General features: G+C 42.2%; 1 protein-coding gene across 6 annotated transcripts in view; it reads left to right on the top strand.

Annotated features, from left to right (window-relative positions):
- TULP3 (TUB like protein 3) overlaps nt 1–27,882 on the top strand; it is a 58,569-nt gene that overhangs the window by 25,333 nt on the left and 5,354 nt on the right. For 3 of the 6 annotated variants that reach the window (XM_053555668.1, XM_053555669.1, XM_053555670.1), the window contains 7 exons: nt 1,913–1,964; nt 17,483–17,642; nt 19,111–19,287; nt 20,951–21,081; nt 21,438–21,635; nt 24,684–24,796; nt 25,096–25,210. In XM_053555668.1, coding sequence (XP_053411643.1) covers nt 1,913–1,964; nt 17,483–17,642; nt 19,111–19,287; nt 20,951–21,081; nt 21,438–21,635; nt 24,684–24,796; nt 25,096–25,210 — 946 coding nt within the window. Of the gene's footprint in view, nt 1–1,912; nt 1,965–3,956; nt 4,019–17,482; nt 17,755–19,110; nt 19,288–20,950; nt 21,082–21,437; nt 21,636–24,683; nt 24,797–25,095; nt 25,211–27,882 lie in introns of those variants that run through there. The other 3 variants (XM_053555674.1, XM_053555672.1, XM_053555671.1) reach the window with 3 other exon arrangements.

Here is a 27,882-nt window from a genome sequence, read left to right as displayed (position 1 = left end):
TGTTTATTTTTTATTTATTTTATTTTTTAATGTTTTATTTTTATTTTTTAAATTATTTTTTATTAAATCATAACTTTGTAGATTGATACATTTATTGGGTTCAGGATACTGCTTCGATACACAGTGTGAAATGCTTACATTGAACGAAGTAACACATCCATCACAATTATACTCATTTCTTAATAGTTTTGAAATGTACATTTGTTTAATTTTTCATTTTATTTATTTATTTATTTTAAGACAGAGTCTCAAGCTGTTGCCCTGGTGGAGGTTGTGGTGTCACAGCTCACAGCAACCTCAAACCCTTGGGCTTAAGTGATTCTCTTGCTTCAGTTTCCCAAGTAGCTGGGACTACAGGCGCCAGCCACTATGCCCAGCTATTTTTTTGTTGTTGTTTCAGTTGTCATAGTTGTTTAGCTGGCCCAGGTCAGGTTTGAACCCGCCAGCCTCAGTGTATGTGGCCGGCGCCCTACCCACTGAGAAACGGGCGCCACCCACAAAATAAAATCTTAAACTAGGAAATTGTCAAAAATAGAAAATACTCCAGAGAGAGTTTTTTTTTTTTGTAGAGACAGAGTCTCACTGTACCACCCTCGGTAGAGTGCCATGACGTCACAGGACTCACAGCAACCTCCAGCTCTTGGGCTTCCGCAATTCTCCTGCCTCAGTCTCCCAAGTAGCTGGGACTACAGGCGCCCGCCACAACGCCCGGCTATTTTTTGGTTGCAGTTCAGCCAGGGCTGGGTTTGAAACCGCCACCCTCGGTATATGGGGCCGGCGCCCTACTCACTGAGCCACAGGCGCCACCCCAGAGAGAGTTTTAAAAATATTTAAAAGGCGGCTCACTGCTCGTAGCACAGTGCTTATGGCGCCAGCCACAAACACTGAGGTTGGCAGGTTTGAACCCGGCCTGGGCCAGCTAAACAACAATGACAGCTGCAACAAGAAATAGCCAGGTGTTGTGGTGGGCACCTGTAGTCCCAGCTACTTGGGAGGCTCAGACAAGAGAATCACTTAAGCTCAAGAGTTTGAGCTTGCTGTGAGCTGTGACACCATGGTACTCTACCAAGGGTGACATAGTGAGACTCTGTCCCCAAAAAATAAATGTTTAAAAGGGTCTCACTTATCAACTGAAGACAGTAGGTTTGATTCAGTTTTTGTTCTTTTGTTTTGGTTTTCGAGGCAGTCTGTCTGTCACCCTGGGTAGACTGAAGTGGTGTCACAGCAACCTCAGACTACTGTGCTCAAGCATTCGTTCTGCCTCATCCTCCCATGTGGCTGCAGCTACAGACACGTGCCAGCATACTGGCTATTTTTTTCTATTTTTTGTAGAGACAGGGTCTTGCTCTTCTTCTGGCTGATCTCAAACTCCTGAACTCAAGTGACCCTCCTGCTTCAGCCTCCCAGAGTGCTAAGATTACAGGTGTGAGCCACTGGGCCTGCTGTTGTTTTTTCTTTCTTCAGGCAAATCTGTTTCCTGGTGGTATTAAATCTTGTCTGTTTATTCACACTTATAGTTTCCTTTGATGGCTAGCATAATACACGTTATTAATGGTGGCTTATGCCTAATCTGGCCTTTGGGAAGCCAAGGCAGGAGGATCACTTGAGAACAGGAGTTTAAGACCAGTCTCAGCAACATAACTTAGCCAGGCATGAGGTGTACTCTTGTAGTCCCAGATAGCCAGGAAGCTGAGGCAGGGGGATTGCTTAAGCCTAGGGATTCAAGTCTGTAGGGAGCATCATGATCAGGCCTCTGCATTCCAGCCTGGGCAACATGGGGAGAATGTTTACTTAGGAAAAAAAAGAAAAAATCAATTGCTTCTAAATAGCTGAAAGGAGTACATACATGAAAAGATGAAATTGAAAATGATTTTCTCTTTACATGTTTTTTTTTCTTTATGTTTTTAAATAGTACCTTTGAAGATGAGACCATGAAGCTTCGACAGCTGAAACTAGATAATCAGGTGAGCAGAGTGTTCTGTTTTGAATAGGTGGCCAGTGATATTGACCAGGAAGCTGATGGTCTTAGCTGAAGTCCTGGCAGGATAATGGAAAGAAAAGTGGAGAGGAGAAGGCTCTGATGGTTACTCATTGAGCAATGCCTGGAGTTAATGAGTTAATAGGCTTTGGGCTCTGGCAAGACCAGAGTGCTTTGAGAATATCAGCAATAAAACTCACCTTGGATTTATAATCACTAAAAATGCCTTGGCACTTGCAGCAATTAGAAGAATGTTAACACTGTCTTTCTATGTAGTAATTTGGTTCTGCTACCTTAAATACCTCTCTGCACTGTAATTTCATTTAACTACAAGATTGTTTTCTTATCCAAAGATGCAGGTCTGCACTTGCTGCTATGCTACTTACAAAACTTCATTGCTCCAGAATAGTTTTCTTCACCGTGCTGGTCCCAGTTTTAATTTTTATTATTTATTTATTTTTATTTTTTTTGAGACAGAATCTCACTATGTTGCCCTCAGTAGGGTGCTATGGCATCACAGCTCACAGCAACCTCAAACTCTTGGGCTTAAGCAGTTCTCTTGCCTCAGCCTCCCAAGTAGCTGGGACTACAGGTGCCTGCCACAATGCCTGGCTATTTTTTGTTGTTGTTGTTGTTATAGTTGTCTTTGTTGTTTAGCAGGCCTGGGTTGGGTTTGAACCCGCCAGCCCTGGGTGTATGTGGCTGGCACCTTAACCACTGAGCTATGGGCACCAAGCCAGCTGCTCCCAGTTTTTTGTTAAAACATTTTTGTGTGGGCGGCGCCTGTGGCTCAGTCGGTAAGGCGCCGGCCCCATATACCGAGGGTGGCGGGTTCAAACCCAGCCCCAGCCAAACTGCAACCAAAAAATAGCCGGGCGTTGTGGTGGGCGCCTGTAGTCCCAGCTACCCGGGAGGCTGAGGCAAGAGAATCGCTTAAGCCCAGGAGTTGGAGGTTGCTGTGAGCTGTGTGAGGCCACGGCACTCTACCGAGGGCCATAAGTGACACTCTGTCTCTACAAAAAAAAAAAAAAAAAAAAAACTTTTTTGTGTATGTAAACAATGATTTTTACTTACGATTGCTTTCTCCACTAGGAGAAGTCTCAGGAGAATGGGTACCAAATATGTTTTTAATAAGTATTACATCAGAAGTTCCTAGCATAAGGCAGGGCATATAGTAAACTATTAAATATCTGAATGCAGATAGCAATAAATGAACAGTTTTGTGTTGTTTCATGCTGTGATCATCATGATTAGGCAGCCTTGGGAAACTATACTCAACATGCTCTCATATTTGCTTTTTTATGGAATATTTTCTAAATCAGGAAATTCTGAAGCTTTAATCTACCGTGGTAGGGTCATTAACAATCAAGATATTGAGGCTGGGGTGTGGTGGCTCATGCCTATAATCCTAGTACATTGGGAGGCTGAAGTGGGTGGATTACTTGAGATTGGGAGTGCAAGACCAGCCTGAGCTAGAGTGAGACTCCATCTCTAGTAAAAATATAAAAAAAAAAGCTGGGTGTTGTTGTAGGAGCCTATAGTCTCAATTACTCAGGAGGCTCAGGCAGGAGGATTGCTTGAACTCAGGATTTGAGGTTGCTATGAGCTAGGCTGATGCCATGGCACTCTAGCCTGGGCAGTAGAGTAAGACTCAGTCTTCAGAAAAGCAAAGGGGGCTTCTGGCCTAATAAGTTACTTTAAAGGTAGAATAATTTAAAATTAGGAAAGAAACTAATTTGCTATGATCATGAGGAAAATTCTGATATATATGCACACACAGGCACATACATACATAAATACCTCCAGGATGAGAATGATTGTATGATTATGAAAAGTCCTTGTTTTCTTCTTTCCATTGCATAGCAAACTGTATTTAGGAAGAAGCCACCACAAAGAAGTTTGATGATGATGATTTTTTGAAACAGAGTCTCACTATTTCGCCCTCGGTAGAGTGCATTGGCGTCACAGCTCACAGCAACCTCAAACTCCTGGGCTTAAGCATTTCTCTAGCCTCAGCCTCCCAAGTAGCTGGGACTACAGGTACCTGCCACATGCCTGACTATTTTTTTTTTGTGGTTGTGGTTGTCATTGTTGTTTAGCAGGCCCAGGCCAGGCTTGAACCCGCCAGCCTCGGTTTATGTAGGTGGTGCCCTACCCATTGAGCTATAGGTGCCACCAAATTTTGATTATTTTCTCTCTTTTTTTTTTTTTTTTGTAGAGACAGAGTCTCACTTTATGACCCTCGGTAGAGTGCCATGGCATCACACAGCTCACAGCAACCTCCAACTCCTGGGCTTAAACAATTCTCTTGCCTCAGCCTCCCGAGTAGCTGGGACTACAGGTGCCCAGCACAACGCCTGGCTATTTTTTGGTTGCAGTTCAGCCAGGGCTGGGTTTGAACCCACCACCCTTGGTATATGGGGCTGGCACCTTACCGACTGAGCCACAGGCGCCGCCCAAGTTTGATTATTTTCATTCATTTGTCTTTGTAGGCATCCTAGTGTTGAAAGGCCAAATGGTACATAACTTGCTAACATTAAATGAATTTTGCCTGTAGATGTATTTTCTGGATTTTTAAATTTTGTAAGTTTTATTCTCGTAAGTATTCTTGGAGAATACTGTGTATACGTGATACAAATGCAGGGACTTTTATATAAGCCTTTTTATAGTACAGTTTTTTTGTTTTTCTGTGGTTTTTCTTTTCTTTCTTTTTTTTTTTTTATAGACATAATCTCACTTTGTCGCCCTTGGTAGAGTACTGTGGCATCACAGCTCACAGCAACCTCCAGCGCTTGGGTTGCAGTTTGGCTGAGGCCAGGTTCAAACCCACCACCCTTGGTATATAGGGCCAGCGCCTTACTCACTGAGCCACAGGCACTGCCCATGTGGTTTTTCTTTTAGAGACAGAGACTCACTCTGTTGCCCAGTCTAGAGTGCCATGGCATCAGCCTAGCTCATTGCAGTGTCAAATTCCTGGGTTAAAGTGATCCTCCTGCCTCAGCCTCTTGAGTAGCTGGGACTACAAGCATTTGCCACAGCACCTGGCTAATTTGTTTTTTTGTCTGTTTTTAGTAGAAACAGGGTCTTGCTCTTGCTCAGGCTGGTCTCGAACTCCTGAGCTCGAGCAATCCTCCTGCCTCAGCCTCCCAGAGTGCTAGGATTACAACTGTGAGCCACTGCACCCAGCTTATAGTACAAGTTTTTTAAAATTATGTTTACTTTTTAAGATTATTTTTTATAGGTAATAAAAGCATATTGTAAGAATTCAAATAATACAGAAAAAAAATATGCTGGAAAGTCACTGTCCCTCTGCTTGGCTCAGTTCTTTACTAGAGGCTGTCATGGACTTCTAATGTATCCTCCAGAGAGAGAGATACAAAGATATAAAGATAAATGTATAGAGATATAAAAGATATATATATAAAACAGATGTAAAGATATAAAAGATATCTTTATAAAGATATGAAATTTATAGAAAATTTTAAAAATTCAAAAGAAAATCTCTTTTGACATGTTGTATAAATTTTCGTGTTAAATAGTATATGAGAACACTTTTAGAGCCCAGAAATGCTACCATGCACATAAAAGGAGGCTGCTCAGCAGGAGTAAAGGCATATGCAGAAATGAAAGGCAGCATCCCATAATGCATAAAACATTGGGCGGGGGTATCAGAAGGCTTTGGTTCGGTTCTATCTCTGCCATTAATTAGCTATGTTATATTAGGGAAGGTTCTTAAACTCAGTTGGCCTCTGAGTTATTTATTATTTCATTTCATCTATAGAGTGAGGTTAGACTGGATAAAACAATGGCATATTGGAAAGGATCTCAGAGTATCTTAAGTTAGGGAGAGCAGAGGTGGAGGTATATTGAGGAAGGCCAGGCTGTGTCTCAAACTTAGGCCTCACAGGCAATCAATATCTGGGTGGGAGCTTCACAGTCCAAAGCATACCGTCCTGCCCAAAGGGTACAGTGCACACTCTCAGGGACAGTGGCACACTCTGATTGGCAGTAGAGAGGGGAGAGGCTGGGAAAACCGTGCCCCAGGTATATGTTAGACTCTCAGGAATTCTGCTATGGTAATGTCCCTTTGGTTAAGAGTTACTGGTCATGAACTTTGTAAGAAATAGTTTGCTAAGAACAACAAGAGTTACTCTCATGAGGATTAGTTCATATTAGTCAGTCTCCTGCATGATGAATCTAAACTAGCGAATTAATTTCTAGGGCACTTTGTACCGGAATCAGCTGGTCATCACATTTCCAATAGAACAGTCTGCAGAGTTTGCAGTCAGAAGGTGGCTTGGAATGTTTGAAATCAGAGCAAGTATTGTGTGTAAAATGATCTTGTAATGAACATCATTAATATATGATGATTTAATTAATTCACCTCTTCTGAGATACATGACACTCTCCCTGCCTTGGATAGTGTTGGAGACACAGGGTAAATCTTGCTCTTTGGGTCAACCTTTCCTTATTTCTGTGTAGATCAATTTCCTTCTTTTAACTTGTTCATGTTCTGGGTCACAGTATTGCTCATTAGATTACTACAGTTTGCTGTTCATGGTTTCCTGATGTTCTAATCATGGTTTCCTGATGTTCTAATCTTAGTATTTAATGTTTGAAAAATCCTACATTTTCAGATAATTTATATGTGGCTTTTTTTTTTTTTTTTTTTTGAGACAGGGTCTCACTGTTTCCCAGGCTGGAGTGTAATAGTACACTCATAGCTCACTGCAGCCTCCGGTTCCTAGGCGCAAGTTGTTCTTCTTCAGCCTCCTGAGTAGCTGGTACTACAGGCATGCACACCATGCCTGGCTAATTTTTTAAAACACCTTTGTGTACAGACAGGCTCTCACTATGATGCCCAGGCTAGTCTCAACTTCCACACCTCAAGTGATCCTCCCTTCTTGGCTTCCCCAAATGCTGGGATTACAGATGTGAGTCACTGCACCTGTCTCCAGGTAGATTTTTAAACAGCTTTATTGAGATATAATTCACATACCATAGATATACACCAAGATAAAGTATACAAATGGTTTTTAAATCTCATAATCATACGATATATGGTCTTTTGTGTCAGCCTTCTTTGACTTAGGTTCAGATTCGTTCATGTTATAGAATATATCATTACTTTATTCCTTTTTATTGTGGAATAACATTCCATGATGTGTTTAGACTCCATTTTGTTTGTTCATCAATGGATGGAATTTGAGTTGTTTTGAGTTTTTGACTATTACAAGTAAGGCTGCTCTGAATATCTGTGTGCAAGTTTTTGTGTGGGCATGTTATCGTTTCTTTTAGTTGTATACTAGCAGCTAGGAGTAGAATTGTTAGGCCATGTAGTAACTCTGTGTTTAACATTTTAAGGAACTACCAAAATGCCAAACCATTTTACATTCCCATCAGCATGTATGATGCTTGCTTCTAGTTTTTCCACATTCTTAGTAATACTTGTTATTGTCAACTTATGATTTGGAGCCATTTTAGTGGCTGTGAAGTGATCTCATTGTAGTTTTGGTTTGCATTACCTTAATGATGTTAAACATTTTTGGTGTATTTAATGACCATTTGTTTAGCTTCTTTTTAAACTAAAAAAAATTGATCCATAATAATTGTGCATATTTATGAGGTAGTGATGTTTTGATACATACAATTTATAGTGATCAGATCAGGATAATTAGCACATGCATCATCTCAAACATCATTTCTTTGAGTTGAGAACTTTTTTTAGAGACAGAGTCTCACTTTATGGCCCTTGGTAGAGTGGCGTCACAGCTCACAGCAACCTCTAGCTCTTGGGCTTAGGCAATTCTCTTGCCTCAGCCTCCCAAGTAGCTGGGACTACAGGCGCCCGCCATAACGCCCGGCTATTTTTTTGTTGCAGTTTGGCCAGGGCCGGGCTTGAACCCACCACCCTAGGTATATGGGGCCGGCGCCTGACTCATTGAGCCACAGGTGCTGCCTGAGTTGAGAACATTTTAATTGTCTCTTCTAGCTATTTTGAAATGTAGGATAAATTATTTCTTTTTTTTTTTTTTGGCCGGGGCTGGGTTTGAACCCACCACCTCTGGCATATGGGACCGGCGCCCTACTCCTTGAGCCACAGGCGCTGCCAAAATTAATCTTTTTTTTGGTTTTTGACTGGGGCTGGGTTTGAACCCGCCACCTCTGGCATACGGGACCGGCGCCCTACTCCTTGAGCCACAGGCGCCGCCCGAAATGTAGGATAAATTATTAACTACAGTCACCTTACTATGCTATCAAACACTAGAACTTAACTTGCTCTAACTGTATGTTTGTGGTCCATTTTGAGTTAATTTTTGTGTATGATGTGAGATAGGGTTTTTGCATGTGGACATCTAGTTGTTCCAGCACCATGTATTGAAATAATTCCCCATGGAGTATATTTTTATTTTTTTAATTTATTCTGTTTTATGAGACAGAGTCTCACTTTGTTGCCTGTGCATGAGGGCAGTGGCACAATCATACCCCACAGCAACCTCAAACTACTGGACTCAAACGATCCTCCTGCCTTAGTATCCTGAGTAGCTGGGACTATAAGTGGGCACCACCATCCCCAGCTAATCTCATCTCTTCTCTCCCCTGTCCTCCCCTCCCCACCTTCCCTCCTGTTCCCTCCCCTCTCCTCTCCTCTCTCTTCTCTCTTCCCTTCTTTTTGTCTTGAGACAGAGTCTCGCTCTGTCACCTGGGCTAGAGTGCCACAGCCTCAGTTTAGCTCACAGCAAACTCAGACTCCTGGGCTCAAGCAGTCCTCTCACCTCAGCCTCATAAGTAGCTGTGACTATAGGCCACAGGCCAGTGCCACCACCATGCCCAGCTAATGTTTCTATTTTTTTTTTTTAAAGTAGAGATAGGGTCTTGCCTGGCTCAGGCTGGTCTTAAACTCCTGACCTCAAGCAATTCTCCCACTTTGGCCTCCCACAGTGCTAGGATTATAGGTATGAACCACTGCACCTAGACTGTTTTGCTTTAATTTTTACTAGTTTTACTAGGTTATTCTTTTCTTTCTTTTTTTTTTTTAAAGACAGAGTCTCATTTCATTGCTTCAGGCTAGAGTGCCTTGGCATCACAGCTCACAGCAACCTCAAGCTCCTGGGCTGAAGAGATCCTCTTGCCTCAGCCTCCCGAGTAGCTGGGACTACAGGGCCCGCCATAATACCCAGCTAGTTTTCTATATTTGGTAGAGATGGGGGTCTTGCTTTTGCTCAGGCTGGTCTCAAACTCCTGAGCTCAAGTAACTCATCTGCCTTGGCCTCCCAGAGTGCTAGGATTATAGGCATGAGCCCCCTTGCCCGGCCCACTAGGATATTCTCATTTTCAGGGTATTTGGGCCCCTTAGCTGAGTACAGAATGTGAAGATTTTCTGATCCTTGGGCTGGGTGCAATGGCTCATGCCTATAACCCTAGCACTGTGAGAGGTTAAGGCATATGGATGGCTTGAGCTTAGGAGTTTGAGACCAGCCTGAGCAAGAGCAAGACCCTGTCTCTATTAAAAATAGAAAAACTGGCCAGACCTTGTGTTAGGAGCCTGCAATCCCAGCTACTCAGGAAGCTGAGGCAAGGGGATCACCTGAGCCTGAGTTTGAGGTTGCTTCAAACTGTAATGATGCCATAGCACTCAACCCAGAGCAACATGCTGAAACTCTGTCTCAAAAACAAACAAACAAAAAAAAAGATTTTCTGATTTCTTGCTGTGATAATACTCAGATGGATGCACATCAGGTAGTGAACGTTTATGCCACCTGGTGGCAAATGGATTAAAGTACAACATAGTCCCTTTGGGTTTCTCTTCTATTTGTATATAACCTCCTAGGTCAACAGTACCCTGAAATGATAATTATTTTTTTAATAAAAAAATTGTATTTACTTAGAAGCTTTCACAAGGTCAACAAAACAGCTGCAACTTTTTTTTTGCAATTACAGAGTGGTATTCAGTTAACAGAACAACAATTATTTCGTATAAGCTGCATCAAAAACAACTGAAGATGAAAAAACTACCATCCTCACATATAATTAATTTGTGCTGTGCACCAGCAAGAACTGCTTTAAATTTACAACCCCCATAGTGCACCAGGCAAGGTTAGGCTATTGAAAATACCACCAGAACAGGGCTATCTAAAGATACATTTGGTAGTGTGTTAACTGTATAAAAAGAGACACTGTACAGTTTACAAACAAATATTACACAGCCTTACATTTCAATTTTTTTCTTTAAAACGAGTGAGTTCTGTATAGGGTGGTTAAATGGAAATGGATTTTCTTTCTTTTTTTTTTTTTTGTAGAGACAGAGTCTCACTTTATGGCCCTCGGTAGAGTGCCATGGCCTCACATAGCTCACAGCAACCTCCAACTCCTGGGCCCAAGCGATTCTCCTGCCTCAGCCTCCCGAGTAGCTGGGACTACAGGCGCCCGCCACAACGCCCAGCTATTTTTTGGTTACAGTTTGGCCGGGGCCGGGTTTGAACCCGCCACCCTCGGTATATGGGGCCGGCGCCCCACCAACTGAGCCACAGGCGCCGCCCGGAAATGGATTTTCATTTCTTTTTCATAATGGGCCTTGTCCGTTTCTTTATAGACAAGAAAAAAAACTGCATTAGAACCAACTTATTCACCGTCATCATCTTTTTTTTTTGAAGAACAGAGTCTTACTCTGGCACCCTTGGTAGAGTGCCATGGTGTCACAGTAACCTCCAACTCCTGGGCTCAAGTGATCCTTTTGCCTTAGCCCCCCTGGTAGCTGGGGCTATAGGTGCCCATAACAATGCCCGGCTATTTTTAGAGATGGGGTCTCGCTGTTGCTCAGGCTGGTCTGGAACTCCTGAGCTCAAGCAATCCGCCCATCTCAGCCTCCCACAGTGCTAGGATTACAGGCATGAGCCACCACACCTGGTCTTCTTCCTCATTTTCTTCATCTTGATCTTCCTCATCTTCCTCCTCTTCCTTCTTTTTCTTGTTTTTTTCAGCCTTGACGACTCCCTTTTTTGCTGCATCAGGCTTTCTTTAGCTTGGTATACAGTAATAGCCTTTTCATACTTTTCCTGTAGCTTTGCAGCCTTCTTTTCACCAGGCTGCATGTCCTCCGCAGCAGTGTCATTCCACATCTCCCCCAGCTTCTCTGCAACATCACCAATGGATAGGCCGGATGTTCTTCTTTGATTTTGGGGTGATACTCAGAACAGAACAAGAAAAAGGCCGAAGGAGGCCTCTTGGGTGAATTGGGATCCTTGACCTTCTTTTTTGTTTCCCCTTTAGGAGTGATGTAGGTTTTCATTTCTCTTTCATGACGGGCCTTGTCCGCCTCTGCCGTATCTTCAAACTTTCCTTTCTCTTTAGCAGACATGGTCTTCCCCCTCTCTGAGCACTTCTTAGAAAACTCTGAGAAGTTGACTGAAGCAGCTGGGTGCTTCTTGTGCTCCTCCTGACAGGTTTTTTTTTTTTTTTTTTTTTTTTTGAGACAGAGTCTTAATTATGTCGCCCTCAGTAGAGTGCTGTGGCATCACAGCTCCCAGCAACCTCAAATTCTTGGGCTTAAGCAATTTTCTTGCCTCAGCCTCCCAAGTAGCTGGGAGTACAGGTGCCTGCCACAATGCCTGGCTATGTTTTTTTTTTTTTTTTTTTTTTTTTTGGTTGTGGTTGTCATTGTTTGGCAGGCCTGGGCTGGGTTTGAACCCACCAGCTCCAGTGTATGTGGCTGGTGCCTTAGCCACTGAGTATAGGCACCAAGCCACTCCTAACAGGTTTTCATGAAGAATTCATGTGATGACATTTTGCCTCTCAGCTTCTTAGGATCTTCTTTGCTCATGTTTAGTTATTTTTCCTCAGCGAAGCATAGAGGCACCCAGTGCCCATCTGGCTCTCACTTGCTGTGACTCTTGTATGTATCCTGAAATGATATTTTAAGAAGTCTAACTTAAAACTTTTAGTCTTGGGCAGTGCCTGTGGCTCAGTGAGTAGGGTGCCAGCCCTATGTACCAAGGGTGGTGGGTTCAAACCCAGCCCCGGCCAAACTGCAACAAAAAATAAAACTGTAACGGCCGGGCGTTGTGGTGGGCACCTTTGGTCCCAGCTACTCGGGAGGCTGAGGCAATAGAATCACCTAAGCCCAGGAATTGGAGGTTGCTGTGAGCTGTGATGCCACGGTACTCTTACTGGTGGTGATAGAGGAAGACTCTGTCTCTACAAAAAAAAAACAAAACTGGGTGGTGCCTGTGGCTCAAAGGAGTAGGGCACTGGCCCCATATGCCGGAGATGGTGGGTTCAAACCCAGCCCTGGCCAAAACAAAAACAAAAACTTTAAGTCTTATCTTCCTATGATCTCTTACTTTGCATACGGGGAGATTAGTTACTTTCAAACAAACAAGTAGACCCCAAGCCACTGACCTGATCTTGCTGTTCTAAGGAGTCATGATGTAGCTTTAGCTTATCACCTTTAGTGTGATTTCTTTCTTTTCTTAGAAAACTGAGAATCAGTTAAGTCAAGCAGTCATTAATTTGAGGCTTGCTTAAACTTTATTATTTAATGGATAAAGTTCTTTGGTGGAAATTTCCTCCCATCCGATCTGTTTTATTCCATTTTTTATTTTGACATCACCATTCAATATTTGTCCTTCAGCAATAATAAGAGAGAGACACTACCAGATTCTTGAGAATATAGATTTAGAGTCACTGTTTAATTCTTTTTTTTTTTTTTTTTTTATAGACAGAGTCTCACTTTATCGCCCTCGGTATGGTGCTGTGGCGTCACAGCTCACAGCAACCTCCAGCTCTTGGGCTTAGGCGATTCTCTTGCCTCGGCCTCCCAAGCAGCTGGGACTATAGGTGGTTGCCACAACGCCCGGCTATTGTTTTTTTTTTTTTTTTCCTTTTGGCCGGAGCTGGGTTTGAACCCGCCACCTCCGGCATATGGGACCAGTGCCCTACTCCTTGAGCCACAGGCGCCGCCCAATGCCCGGCTATTTTTTGTTGCAGTTGGGCCGGGGCCAGGTTCGAACCCGCCACCCTCGGTATATGGGACCGGCGCCCTGCCCACTGAGCCACAGGCGCCGCCCAATCACTGTTTAATTCTAAAGGGAATTGGGAACTTTATTTATTTATTTATGTATTAAAATTTTTTTATTAACCTGTCTTTCAAGGAATTGGGAATTTTAAAGGTGGTTACATCTTAGTTTATGTAACCAGTTTGAAGAAGTGGAAAATACGAAGTACAGAAAACAGGGGAAATTATCTATGTGGCCACAGCCTCAACTTAATGGTAGCTTGACTTAACTGATTCTCAGTATTCTAAGAAAAGGAATCACCCCAGATCTGATGGGTTTAAAGCTACATTATGACTCTCTTGGAATAGACTGATCGACTAGAGTACAATCCTGAAGGCTACATACTTTAATTTCACTTAGGATCTCGAACAATCAACTTCGGCTCTCTTCCTGATTCCCTGGCCTTCCCCTCTCTTGGTAAGGAGCCCTTTGTTTATGCAGCCTCATTTAAGGCGTTCTTAGCTTTTCAGGGAGCTAAAATATAAATGAAATATGAATTGACATTGTTAAATTCAAACCTGATTATTTATTTATTTATTTTTGATTATCTCTTTTCTTTTCCCTGACCTGAACTCTGACAGTTTTCACCAACATAGCAGCTTGTGCATATGTAGATACTTTATGATTTTTTCTTGCTTAAAAACTTCAACTATAGGAGAATATATTCAGTGTTGTGATGTAGTAGCCATTCTCCTGAAGTTTACAGTTTGAGCCTATAGTTGTTTTCTTTCCTTAAGTTGTTGGTCTAAAGGAGTTTGCTGGGTGTTGCGCCTGATGGAGAGAAGCTTCCAGAGTCTCCTTGGCAGGATAATCATGGTTGGGGTCTAGTCATCCCTTATAGGTCTGAGAGCTTGGTTTGTCAGTTTCTGGATGAAACTTGGTCCTTTGGCACAAATTCACACCAGTTAAACTCACACCGGAAAATTATAAGACCAGAACACCAGGTCGCTCATTTACAGTGGGAGCTCTACGCTTTCAGTATGTATTTATCTCCACTGTTCATGATACCCCTTTCCTGGGAATATGATACAGAAAAAGTTAAACTGAAAATTAGAAGGCTGATTGGTGACTAAGGAATCAAAGGAAATGAAATTAGGTAGTACTGAGAGTTATCATCCGAGCCATGAAGAAGCCTTGTACAGTTTCCTGTCCTTAAAGAGAGTTAGCTCACCAGTGAACAGAGAACTCTTGTCTACCAGATTCAGTGTTTCTCTTTCTTGGACAGATGGGACTGGATAAACTCTGTGGAATTCTAGGTCTTTGGCCTCCCTTCTCTAGACTACAAGCAGAATACTCCTTTTCTATAGAACATTTTTTCCTTATATATGTTAATAAAATTAGACTATAGCTTGTGTTTTTGTTCCATCCATCATTTCACAGTTATGAGACTGTATATATAGTACACTATATATGCCACCGGAAATAGTGGTGGCCACAAAGATAAAATGTGGCAGTTTCTCATGTATTCTGTACTTCATATTTACCATCTCTTTAGGTAGGTTACTTCTCACTCATTGTAAAGACTTCTGAGTTGCTAGAAGAATCTTACCAGAAATGCTGTGGGGAGGAACTTATTATAGCCTCCTATGTATTTAATGTTCCTGGCACAATAAAGTCCTTCTGTTCATCCTAAGTCTTGTAATCTCAAAATAATCTCAAGTTATTAAATTCCTTACTCTAATATCTATTCATTCTTTTTTTAAAAGGTGAGATAAAGTGAAATAGCATCTATTTATTCTTGATGCTACAGTCCGTGTTGACACGTTATCTTAACTCCTCAATCTTTTCCCTATCTATACAGGTTAAGAAAAAAGAATGGCTCTATTTCTCTTTTTCTTCTTTTTATTTGCATTAAAATATTATTTGGCTATTGAGTATTTCTTCTTTATCTTTTGAGTTTTATCTGTATGTTTTTATCACCGTAGTTCAAGAAAAATTTCCTTTCCTATTTCCCCCCCACTCTTTCCTTTCCTTTGGATAGTTTTAGCTTTTGGGATGACTCTTCTTAGAGGTACTTTTTAAAAATCAGTATCTGAAAAAAAGATGACTTTTTGCCTGAAAAATAGTAAGTAGGTTATAATATCTTTGCTTTTTAATCATGGCTTTATTTTTTAGTTTAAGGCTTGGCATTTTTCTTATTCAGATATATCCCAGATCTATAATCATTTCTATAATCATTGTTAGAATATCTTATTTGCTGGGCCGTGCCTGTGGCTCAGTGAGTAGGGCGCCAGCCTCATATACTGAGGGTGGTGGGTTTGAACCTGGCCTCGGCCAAACTGCAACAAAAAAATAGCTGGGCGTTGTGGTGGCTGCCTGTAATCCCAGCTACTCCGGGAGGCTGAGACAAGAGAATCACCTTAGCCCAAGAGCTAGAGGTTGCTGTGAGCTGTGATGCTACGGCACTAAAAAAAAAAAAAAAAAAAAAAAAATATATATATATATGTGCTAGTACTTTCCTTTTCATTTTATTGGATTTTTTTCCTCATATAGTCATGCCTTTTTCCTGACATTTTTTTTGTTGCCCTCATTATGTTGCCCTTTGTAGAGTGCTGTGGCATCATAGCTCACAGCAACCTCCAGCTCTTGGGCTTAGGCGATTCTCTTGCCTCATCCTCCCAAGTAACTGGGACTACGGGCGCCTGCCACAACGCCTGGCTATTTTTTTGTTGCAATTTGGCTGAAGCTGGGTTTGAACCCACCACCCTCAGTATATGGGGCTGGTGCCCTACCCACTGAGCCACAGGTGCCACCTTTTCCTGACTTTTTGATACTATATTATTTATCTTGCTTTAATACACAGAGTTGATTGCTTTCTGTTTGATACGTTCCAACTGACATGGTTTTTTCCTCATACACCTGATCCAAATTTGATTTCTAATTATGTAAAATGAGCAAGAAAACAAAACTTATTTGCTCTTTGGCTGATTAAAACATGAAAATAGGCTTGGCGCCCATAGCTTAGTGGTTAGGGTGCTGGTCACATGCACCGGGGCTGGTGGGTTCAAACCCAGTCCCGGCCTGCTAAACAACAGTGACAACTACAACAAAAAAATAGCCAAGTGTTGTGACAGGCGCCTGTATCCCAGCTACTTGGGAGGCTGAAGCAAGAGGAACTCTTGAACCCAAGAGTTTAAAGTTGCTGTGAGAGCTATGCTGTACTCTATCCAGAGTGACAGAATAAGACTTTGTCTCAATGCATACATACATACATACATATATAAAAATGTAAGGAAAGTTGAGACATTAAAAAAACCAGAAAAAAGGAAATAATATTCATATTCTGCTATCACAAAAAAAATCGCCATTGTTATGGTCCTTCATATTTTCCCCTATGTGTATACGTTTATATGTTTTGAACTGTGGTCTTGCTTTGTTAATAATATGATAATTACTGGCTCGGCACCAATAGCACAGTGGTTATAGTGCTAGCCACATATACCAAGGCTGGCAGGTTCAAACCCTGCCCCAGCCAGCTGAACAACAATGACAGTTGCAACAAAAAATAGCCAGGCATTGTGGCGGACGTCTGTAGTCCCAGCTACTTGGGGGGCTGAGGCAAGATAATTGCTCAAGCCCAAGAGTTTGAGGTTGCTGTGAGCTATGATGCTGCAGCACTACCGAGGGCGACATAATGAAACTCTGCCTCAAAAGAAAAAAAAAAAAGTGAACATTCTAGGTTGTATATAGAGTCAGCACATTGTACCCCATAAGTGTAGTAATGTACACAGTTATGATCTAATAAAAAATAATTTAAAAAATATGATAATTACCATATATTCTCAATAGGCTTGAATCACGGCCTCAGCTTGGTGGCGCCTGTGGCTCAGAGGAGTAGGGCGCCAGCCCCATATACCAGAGATGATGGGTTCAAACCCGGCCCTGGCCAAAAACTGTAAAAAAAAAAAAAATTACCATATATTTTCATTGGGCTTGAATCAGGGCCTCAGCTTGGCTAGAAATGCATTGTGTGACTTTATTTCTTTATAGGTGTTCAATAAACACTTGTTAAATGAATGAATCCTTGCTTATCTTTGTGCCTCAGTTTTCCTATTTCTTTTTTTTTTTTGAGATGTAGTCTCAGTCTGTTGCCCAGGCTAGAGTGTGTGGTGTCACCCTAGCTCTCAGCAGCCTCAGACTCCTGTATTCAAGGGATCCTCCTGAGTAGCTGGGACTACAGGTGCCTGCCACAATGCCTGGCTATATTTTTTTCTATTTTTAGCAGAGATGGGGTCTTGTTCTTGCTCAAGCTGTGTCAAATTCCTGAGCTCAAGGGATCCTCCCAGCTCATCCTCCCACCATGCCTGGCCATTTTTCCCATTTCTTAAATGGGAAAATAATTAATTTACAGGAGGCTGTATAAGCATCATTGAAAAATAAATTATAAATATTCAAAGTAGCTATGACTTCTCATAACTCTCCTGACTATAATACCACATTTTTCTTCCAGCGAGCACTCCTGGAGAAGAAGCAAAGAAAAAAGCGCCTTGAGCCACTCATGGTACAGCCAAATCCAGAAGCGAGGCTGCGTCGCCCAAAGCCACGAGGCAGTGAGGAGCATACTCCTCTAGTGGAACCTCGTACTCCTCACAGCAATGTCATCCTACATGGTGTGTATTCAGGCAGCATTACTTCCTGCTGGGGTACAGTTTTCACAAAACCTAGGAGAAGGCAGGAAGATTCTCAGATGGACCAAAGGGACAACATTAGCATCGTTACTAGGTACCTTGATAAATCTTTATAATCACATTCTTAGTGTTTGAGTAGAATAAGAGCAATGGTCTAATCAGTGAAAGATCCTTTAAAGTTCTTATCAGTCCTAGAACTATTGTTTTTACCTGCCAAATGAATTAGTCTAGGTCAGCCTATTTGAGGAGCGTAGGGGTTTTTGAGACAGAGTCTTACTTTGTTGCCTGCGGTAGAGTGCCGTGGCATCACAGCTCACAGCAACCTCCAACTCTTGGGCTTAGGCGATTCTCTTGCCTCAGCCTTCTGAGTAGCTAGGACTACAGGTGCCTGCCCCAATGCCCGACTATTTTTGTTGCAGTTATCACTGCTGTTTAGCTGGCTGGGGCCAGGTTCGAACCCACCACCCTCTGTATATGGGGCTGGTGCCTTCCCCACTGAGCCACAGGCACCGCCCTTTGGTTTTGTTTTTAACCGTTGCAGCCGTTTGTGCCTCTATCATGGTGTGACCCAGAGTGGGAGGAACAGACGAGCCCAGGGGAGCATATGGTTGTTCTTTTTTTTTTTTTTTTTTTTTTGAGGCAGAGTCTCATTTGGTCACCCTTGGTAGAGTGCTATGGAGTCACAGCTCACAGCAACCTCAAACTCTTGGCTCAAGCTATTCTCTTGCCTTAGCCTCCCAAGTAGCTGGGACTACAGGTGCCTGCCACAATGCCTGGCTGTTTTTAGAGAAGAAGTCTTGCTCCTGCTCAAGCTGGTCTTGATTACCTATGAGCTCAGGCAGTCCACCCGCTTCGGCCTCCCAGAGTGCTAGGATTATAGGTATGAGCCACTGTGCCTGGCTGAGCATACAGCTTTGATTATTACATCTTGCTGGAGGTTAACCATGAAGCCAGGAGGAGGTAGAAAAAACCCATTCTTCCAATAGGTAACAATTGATCATCTGAGTTGGCAAGGGGAGGAGGTAGATTAGGATTTAGAGCCTACCTCTAAATCAGGCCCGTCAGCTCTTGGCTTGGACTGGATCTGGGCTGTGGAGGGCCTCCTTTATTTTTTAAACCTCATTCTTAAATTTCTAAAGCACAACATCAAGTACATGTACTTCAGTAATAGAACATGCTAATAAAATGTTCTGGACTCTTTTTTTTTTTTTTTTTAATTTGGCCGGGGCTGGGTTTGAACCCGCAACCTCCGGCATATGGGACCGGCGCCCTACCCGCTGAGCCACAGGCGCCGCCCAATGTTCTGGACTCTTAACAAATGTCCCTGCAGGTGTTAAGGAAGGAAGAGAGGTGAAATGGTTTTATAGTTCTTATTCTGATCACATGCACCAAAACTACTCAGCTAAATAGTGGGTAACACTTTCCTCTTTTTTGTCTTTTGGCCCCCTAGGCATTGATGGTCCAGCTGCCTTCCTGAAGCCAGATGCTCAAGATTTAGAAAGCAAACTTCATGTTCTTTCAGTAGGCTCTTCTGCTACAGAGGAAGATACTGAAGGAAGTGTTGATGGGGAAAGCACTTTGGATACCACTTCCAAGCCAGATCTTCAGGAAATTCTCCAAAAACATGGTGAGGATTAGTAATGATTTAAAGGCAATTTGAGTTCTTAATTTTCGTAGTATTTTCCTTTACTTTCTTTTGCTATAGTTTAACAATCTAGTTGACTCAAAATTACTCAGAATGGTCAGGTACAGTGACTCACACACGGGATCCTAGCACTTTGGAAGGCCAGGGTAGAAGGATTGCTTGAGTCCAGGAGTTTGAAAAATTAAAAAAAAAAATTAAGGCTGGGTGTGGTGGTTCCCAGTGCTGTAATCCTAGCACTCTGGGAGGCTGAGGCAGGTGGATTGCCATGAGCTCACAACTTTGACAGCAGCCTGAGCAAGACCCTGTCTCTAAAAATAGCCGGGTGTTGTGGTGGGCACCTTTAGTCCCAGCTACTTGGGATGCTGAGGCAAGGGAATCACTTGAGCCCAAGAGTTGGAGGTTGCTCTGAGCTATGATGCCATGGCACTCTACCGAGGATGACAAAGTGAGCAAAGTGAGACTCAGTCTCAAAAAAAAGAAAATTAGCTAGGCATGGTGGTGTGTGTCTGTAATCCTAGCTAGTCTTAACTACTTGGGAGGCTGAGGTGGGAAGATCTCTTGAGCCCAGGAGTTTGAGGCTGCAGTGAGCTATGATTGGGCCCCTGTGCTGGTCCTGGTTGACAGAGCGAGACCCTGTCTGTCTCTTTACCTAAGGAAAAAAAATAATAGTTGTACTATTGCCTGAGAAAAATATGATAATTAAATCATATATAAAGTATTATCTGCTGTGTATGACTTTCTCACTTTTAGACCATTAATTTCACTTTCTACTTGCTTTTGACATTTTCCTCTCAAGATCACTACTTCACTTCTTTTTCTTTTTTTGAGACAGAGTATCACTTTATTGCCTTTGGTAGAGTGCTGTGGCATCACAGCTCATAGCAACCTCAAACTCTTGGGCTAAAGCAATTCTCTTGCCTCAGTCACCCCAGTAGCTTGGGATTACGGTGCCTGCCACAACTCCTCACTATTTTTAGAGACAAAGCCTCCCTCTGGCTCAAGCTGGTCTTGCACTCTTGAGCTCAAGCAGTCCACCTGCCTCAGCCTCCCAGAGTGCTAGGATTATAGGTGTGAGCCACTGTACCTGGCCTATGTTTAATTTTTTGAGGAATCACCATGCCATTTTCCATAGCGGCTACATAATTTTACATTTCTACCAGCAAAGCACAAGGGTTCCAGCTTCTCTACGTCTTTGCCAATATTTGTTGTTTTCTATTTAAATAAAAAATAATAGTCATCTAACAGGTGTGAAATGGTAGGTATCTCATTGTGGTTTTGATTTGCGTTTCCCTAATGTCTAGTCATGTTGAACATCTCTTTATGTGCTTAGGGCCATGTGTACATTCAGAGAAATAGTTATTTAAATCCTTTGCCTATTTTTTACTTGTTTTGTTGTTATTGAAATTTAGTAGTCCTTTATCTATTCTAGATATTAACCCTTTAACAGATACAGATTTGCAAATATGTTTTCCCATTAGACATAATTTTCAAAAAGCTGAATTAAGTGGCGGCAGTGAAAAGGAAAACCAGATGGGTGTGAGACTCTGAATTATTAATGTTTTGGATAAGATAGCTGTGTTTGGGATCAAAAAATATTTTTTAAGCCATGGTTGGCAGTTGCTTACAGTTCTTTGTTTTCTGCCAGGTATCTCAGGTAGTTTGAACTTTGATGAAGAAGAGATGGACAGTGAGGAAGAAGGAAAAAAATTAACATGCCATCCACCATATTCAGACACAGAGAGGCCCAATTCCGCATCCAGCCAGAAATCAGCCACAGTATGTTGTCCTGAAATTTCTTCCTGTGGAGCTAATTTGACTATTTCCCAAATGTATCTTTAGTATTTAAATACCATTATTGAATGAGAGTTTCTTCAAAAGATTTAAGCTCAAATTTGAATCGAAGTTTTGATCTCTATAATTCTGTCTCAGGCCAGCTATTTGGAAGCTATGTCCCTTTTTCATACATAGCTCCTTCATTATTCTCAATGTTCCTATTTAACTTTTCAGAGTTTCCCTTTATTTTATCAGAAAATGGGCAAATCAATACATGTTTTGTCCTTTAAGTTTTTCTCATAAAGGATTCATGAGGTTTTCTGACCAAGCCTCTTACTGCTTATGAAATGTCCTTTCAGGATATAGGAGCTTCCAGCACTGCAGCCCAACAGGCTGACAACCAGCTGGGTGAAGTGGAGAATTTAGAAGACTTCGCATATAGTCCTGCCCCTCGAGGTGTCACAGTAAAGTGTCGGATAACCAGGGATAAAAAAGGAATGGATCGGGGTCTCTTCCCTACCTACTATATGCATTTGGAAAAAGATGAAAATCGGAAGGTAGGAGAATCGATTCCTGAGACAACTGTGGAGAGAGAGAAGAATGTTGTGGGACTAGATTATTCATAGGTCTCATAATGGGGAACTAATACTGATACTAGACCAAGTTACCTGGAAGTGATTGCATTTATTAATTCCCAGATGCTGTGTTCTTATCTTCAAAGAGCTCATAGTCTAATGAACAAGATCTACCTTTTCCCACCCTCCTGAGAAAAGGAATTTTATGTATAATGTAAGAATATAGAATTTTTTTTTTTTTTTTTTTGCAGTTTTTGGCCGTTTGCAGTTTTGGGTGTGAACCCACCATCTCTGGCATATGGGGCCAGTGCCCTACTCCTTTGAGCCACAGGCACTGCCTTAGAAATTAGAATTTTTTAATGTGATTATTTTTACCTTCCTATCATTATTTATTTTGGGAGTATTACTGTATGTCCTTTGGTTTTTCTTTTCTTTTTATTATTATTTTTTTTTAGGGTCAGGGTCTTTGTTTTTCCAGTTGGAGTGGAGTAGCATGATAACTACCTCAAACTTCTGGGCTAAAGTGATCCTGTGGTCTCAGCCTTCCCATTAAATAGGACTACAAATGCACACTACTATGCCTGGCTATTTAAAAAAATTTTTTTGTAGCAATGAGGTCTCACCATGTTGCTCAGGCTAATCTTGAAGTCCTAGGTTTAACTCCAAGTGATCCTCTTGCCTGGGCCTCCCAAATTGTTGGTATTACAGGCATGAGCCACCACACCATACCTGGTTTTTCTTTTTTTTTTTTTTTTTTTTTTTTTGAGACAGAGTCTTGACTATGTTGTCCTTGGTAGAGTACTGTGGCATTTCACCTCAAAGCAACCTCCAACTCTTTGGCTTAAGTGATTCTCTTGCTTCAACCTCCCAAGTAGATGGGACTACAGGTGCCCGCCACAACACCTGCTATTTTTTTTGGTTGTAGTTGTCATTGTTGTTTGGCAGGCTTGGGCTGGATTCGAACCCGCCAGCTCTGGTGTATGTGACTGGCACCCTAGCTGCTGAGCTATAGGCACCAAGCCTGGTTTTTCTTTTTATTATGATAGAACATGACATTGTGGAAGAGAGAGAGTTAGTTTTAGGGAACACGAGGAATTGGAAATATAGAAGGACTTGCAAATTAAATGTCTTGTTTTTTACTGTAGAAAGTCTAATTTGTTTTGTAAGATTGAGACAATTTAACAATTGCTAATGAAGGCTCAGTGCCTGTGGCTCAAGTGGCTAAGCTGCCAGCCACATACACCTGGCGGGTTCGAGTCCAGACTGGGCCTGCCAAACAACAATGACGGCTGCAACCAAAAAATAGCTGGGTGTTGGGCGGCACCTGTGGCTCAGTGAGTAGGGCGCTGGCCCCATATGCCAAGGGTGGCGGGTTCAAACCCAGCCCCGGCCAAACTGCAACAAAAAATAGCCGGACGTTGTGGCAGGCGCCTGTAGTCCCAGCTGCTCGGGAGGCTGAGGCAAGAGAATCGCGTAAGCCCAAGAGTTAGAGGTTGCTGTGAGCTGTGTAACGCCACAGCACTCTACCCGAGGGCGGTACAGTGAGACTCATGTCTCTACAAAAAAAAAAAAAAAAAAAATAGCTGGGTGTTGTGGCAGATGCCTGTAATCCCAGCTACTTGGAAGCTGGAGGCAGGAGAATTGCTGGAGCTCAGGAGTTGGAGGTTGTTGTGAGCTGTGATGCTGTGGCATTCTACCCAGGACAACAGCTTGAGGCTCTGTCTCAAAAAAAAAAAATAAATAAATAATGATAGTAATAATAATTGCTAATGAAGCAATAAGTGGTAGAGCCAAATTCACACCCATTTCTGTTTGATTCAGAAGTCCCCTTGCAGCTGGGTGCAGTGGCTCACACCTGTAATCCTAGCACTCTGGGAGGCCGAGGTGGGTGCATTGCTTGAGCTCATGAGTTAAGAGACCAGCCTGAGCAAAGTGAGACCCTGTCCCTAAAAGAAATAGCTGGGCATTGTGGCAGGCCCCTATAATCCCAGCTACTCAAGCCGAGGCAAAAGAATTGCTTGAGCCTAAGAGTTTGAGGTTACTGAGAGCTGTGACACCACAGCACTCTACTGAGAGCAACAAAGTGAATAGGTAGCTATTTAACACGGCATACTGTATCTCAGAAAAAAAAAAAAGTTCCCTTGCTTAGCCACTGCCACTCTTCCCTATTATGTTCAAGGCCCATAGAGTTCAGGGCAGATTCATAAATATGATGATGTCAGGGGTTTAAAACAACAACAACAACAAAATACAAAACCGTTTATTAAGAAAGCCATCACAGTAAAGAATGGGAAGGTATTCAGGATCCTCTCTCTTAGAGTTGGAAAGACTCATGGCATTGGATGAAAATTATTGAACTGGAAGTTTTAGGGATGAAGTTGTAAGTAATTATATGGAGAATCAAACTAGTGAATTTAGACAAATTGTCCAGGAAGGAAACTCTGATTGAATGCTGGGAAGCATTAAGAGGTTAGAAAAAGGGATCAAGACCCAAAGATTGATTGCTTGATACATGGTGGGCATTAACTAAACATTTGCTGATGAATACATAGGACAGTGAGGGGCATTCTCTTAAATTCATTTTTTTTCCATTTTATTTTATTTATTTTTTTATTGTTAAATCATAGCTGTGTACATTAGTGCAATCAAGGGGTACAATGTGCTGGTTTCATATACCATCTAAAATATTCTCATCAAACTGTTCAACGTAGCCTTCATGGCATTTTCTTAGTTACTGTATGTAGACATTTGTATTCTGCCTTTAGTAAGTTTCGCCTGTACCCATTCTAAGATGCACCGTAGGTGTGGCCCCACCCATTACCCTCCCTCCACCCTAACCTCCCCCCTCCCTTCCCCTTTGTTGGCCCTTTCCCCATATTCTTGTGCTATAGTTAGGTTATAGCCTTCATATGAAAGCTATAAATTAGCTTCATAGTAGGGCTGAGTACATTGGATACTTTTTCTTCATTCCTGAGATACTTTGCTAAGAAGAATTAAATTCATTTTTAACTGACACTTTCCTTTTTCCAGATATTTCTTCTTGCGGGTAGAAAGCGGAAAAAGAGCAAAACATCCAACTACCTTATCTCCACTGACCCAACAGATTTATCTCGTGAAGGTGAAAGTTATATTGGCAAACTCAGGTAAGAGGAGCCTTATATCACTGTCCTATTTCTGATATATTTATTCCCATAGTTTTAGAATAATCCACATCATTTTTATAATTAGCATGTATTGATATTGTACCTTTTAACAAAAAGTTAAAAGAAAATCTAAATCTCTTCCTTGATTTAATGAGAGATCTTTGAAAAAGTGATGACAAATATTTATTCATTTGGAAAATAGGCAAATAGGCTTCCATTCTATTCCTTACCTCTCCTAAGCTGTTTGTAGAAGAGACTCAGGTATAGATCATCATGGTGACTTTTTCTCCTGATTCTAGATCTAACCTCATGGGGACCAAGTTTACAGTTTATGACCATGGGGTCAGCCCAATCAAGGCTCAGGGTCTGGTGGAAAAGGTCCACACACGCCAGGAGCTGGCCGCCATCTGCTATGTGAGTGCTGTTCTCGGAAGGTGCCCTTCTCTTACCTCCTGGAGGGCTTGCTGGCACTTGCCACCTAGCATAACCAAAGCTAAACTCAGAATCGTCCTCTTTAAACTTGCTTCTATTTCTGTGTTCCCCTTTTCTGTTGCTGTTACCATTTGCTGCATATATTCAAGTTTTAATTATTTATAAATTGCCAACTTTAATTATTTTCCGCTTTTGTAACATTTCTTCCCTTATTCACTCTTCTCTTTCCCTAATGCTACTTAATTCAGACCTTTTTTTACCTCTTATCCATTGGATAGAGGTTACAATAAATTAAAACGGATTTCTTTGTTTTTCATCTTTTCCTATCTAGTTTATTTTGTATTGCTGCCTAATATATCTTCCTACAATGGGCTGCAGTTGATCTCGCTGTTCTCCTGCTTCAGATCTTTTTCTTTCCTTTTTTTTTTTGAGACAGATTCTTAGTCTGTTGTCCTCAGTAGAGTGCAATGGCATCATAGCTCACAGCAACCTCAAACTCTTGGGCTCAAGTGATCCTCTTGCTTCACCTTCCCCAGTAGCTGGTATAGGTACCGGGCTATTTTTAAAGATGGGGTCTTGCTCTTGCTTAAGCTGGTCTCGCACTCCTGAGCTCAAGCAATCCATCTGCCTTGGCCTCCCAGAGTGCTAGGATTACAAGCATGAGCCACCACACCTAGTCTGCTTCAGATTTTTTTTTTTTTTTGGTGTTGTTGCAGTTTTTGGCTGGGGCTGGGCTTGAACCCACCACCTCTGGTATATGGGGCCAGCGCCCTACACTTTGAGCCACAGGCACACCCTGCTTCAGATCTTTTAATGATGACTCATTGCATACAGAATAAAGCCCTGGGCGGCGCCTGTGGCTCAGTCGGTAAGGCGCCGGCCCCATATACCAAGGGTGGCGGGTTCAAACCCGGCCCCAGCCCCTGCCAAACTGCAACCAAAAAATAGCTGGGCGTTGTGGTGGGTGCCTGTAGTCCCAGCTACTCGGGAGGCTGAGGCAAGAGAATCGCTTAAGCCCAGGAGTTGGAGGTTGCTGTGAGCTGTGTGAGGCCATGGCACTCTACCGAGGGCCATAAAGTGAGACTCTGTCTCTACAAAAAAAAAAAAAAAAAGAATAAAGCCCTATCTGGCTGAAGTGAATTAACCAGGAGAAAAAGAATAAAGCCCTAATGCGTTAGAGCCTTTCCTTTAGAGTCCTCTAGTGGCACCCTTCCCCTCCTATAATTCCTTTGTTCAGTAAGATCTTCCTCAGAAGAGAGCTTTCCCGTTTACACCTCTTTGCCTTTTGCCTAATCAAAGTCTTTCCTGACGTGTTGTACTATACATGGTTGACATTCCTTTGCTTATATCCCTATGGCATCTGTAACCCATATACTATATTTGTTATTACTTGTTCAACATGAACCTTGTCTACCAGTTTGTAGACTCTTGTGAACTCTCATTCCCTGCTGTATCCACGCTAGCACAAGGCCTCATGCAGAGCAGCATTCGAAGAGTTGAGTAAAACAAAGCAAGACATAATCAGCCCAGTTGTTACCTTTGTTTCCAAAGTCTCAACTTTCCTTAAATTGAAATTAATCTCATCATTTAGCTCCCATGAGATTTCATTTAAGTGCCTGAGAATGATTTGACTTAACACTTTATGGTATAAAGTATTTTTCCTCTATTGCTTTTGTATATGTGTGTATGAATACACATACATACACATATCCACCTATCTGCTGTGCTTATGTATACTCATATAATCTACCTGGCTTCACAGGCATTTGAATGTTTAACTTCCTGGTTTAGGACCTATTTAATTAAAACTAATGCTCACTGTATATTATATACTGCCATGCCCTCACTGGGAAATAAATATTTATTGATGGTGACAGATTTGGATGGTTTGTTCACAATTGCCTCAAATTTTACGTAAGACTAAAGAATAAGAGTAAAGTCTCAAGCCAATAGAATCTGTTTTACATGCAAGTGTTGAAAGTTTAAAAAGAGTGGTGGTGCTTGTAGCTCAAGCGGTTAAGGCACATACACTAGAGCTGGCAGGTTTGAATCTGGCCTGGATCTGCCAAACAATAACAGCTACTACAACAACAACAACAACAACAACAAAAAATAGTCGGGCCCTGTAGCGGGCGCCTGTAGTCCCAGCTACTCGGGAGGCTGAGGCAGGAGAATCGCTTAAGCCCAGTAGTTGAGGTTGCTGTGACCTGTGACGCCACGGCACTCTACCCAGGGCGATAGCTTGAGTCTCTGTCTCAAAAAAAAAACAAAAAAAACAGGGCAGCGCCTGTGGCTCAGTGAGTAGGGCACCGGCCTCATATACCAAGGGTGGCGGGCTCAAACCAGACCTCGGCCAAACTGCAACAACAACAAAAAAATAGCCAGGCATTGTGGCGGGTGGGTGCCTGTAGTCCTAGCTACTCAGGAGGCTGAGGCAAGAGAATCGCCTAAGCCCAAGACCTGGAGGTTGCTGTGATGCCATGGCACTGTACTGAAGGCAACAAAGTGAGACTCTGTCTCTAAAAAATAATAATAATAATAAAGAGGTACATCATTACTTTCCTGTTTTTGATTCTCTGCTTAACTGTGGCAAAGTAATAAAACTTTTTATGGTGCTCTTGACATAGTCAACATTTTACATGCCCAAAAGGGTC

Source organism: Nycticebus coucang, chromosome 12 (genome assembly GCF_027406575.1).
Source record: "Nycticebus coucang isolate mNycCou1 chromosome 12, mNycCou1.pri, whole genome shotgun sequence".
NCBI classification, from domain to species: Eukaryota; Metazoa; Chordata; class Mammalia; order Primates; family Lorisidae; genus Nycticebus; species Nycticebus coucang.
This window is presented reverse-complemented; position numbering and strand designations above follow the sequence as displayed.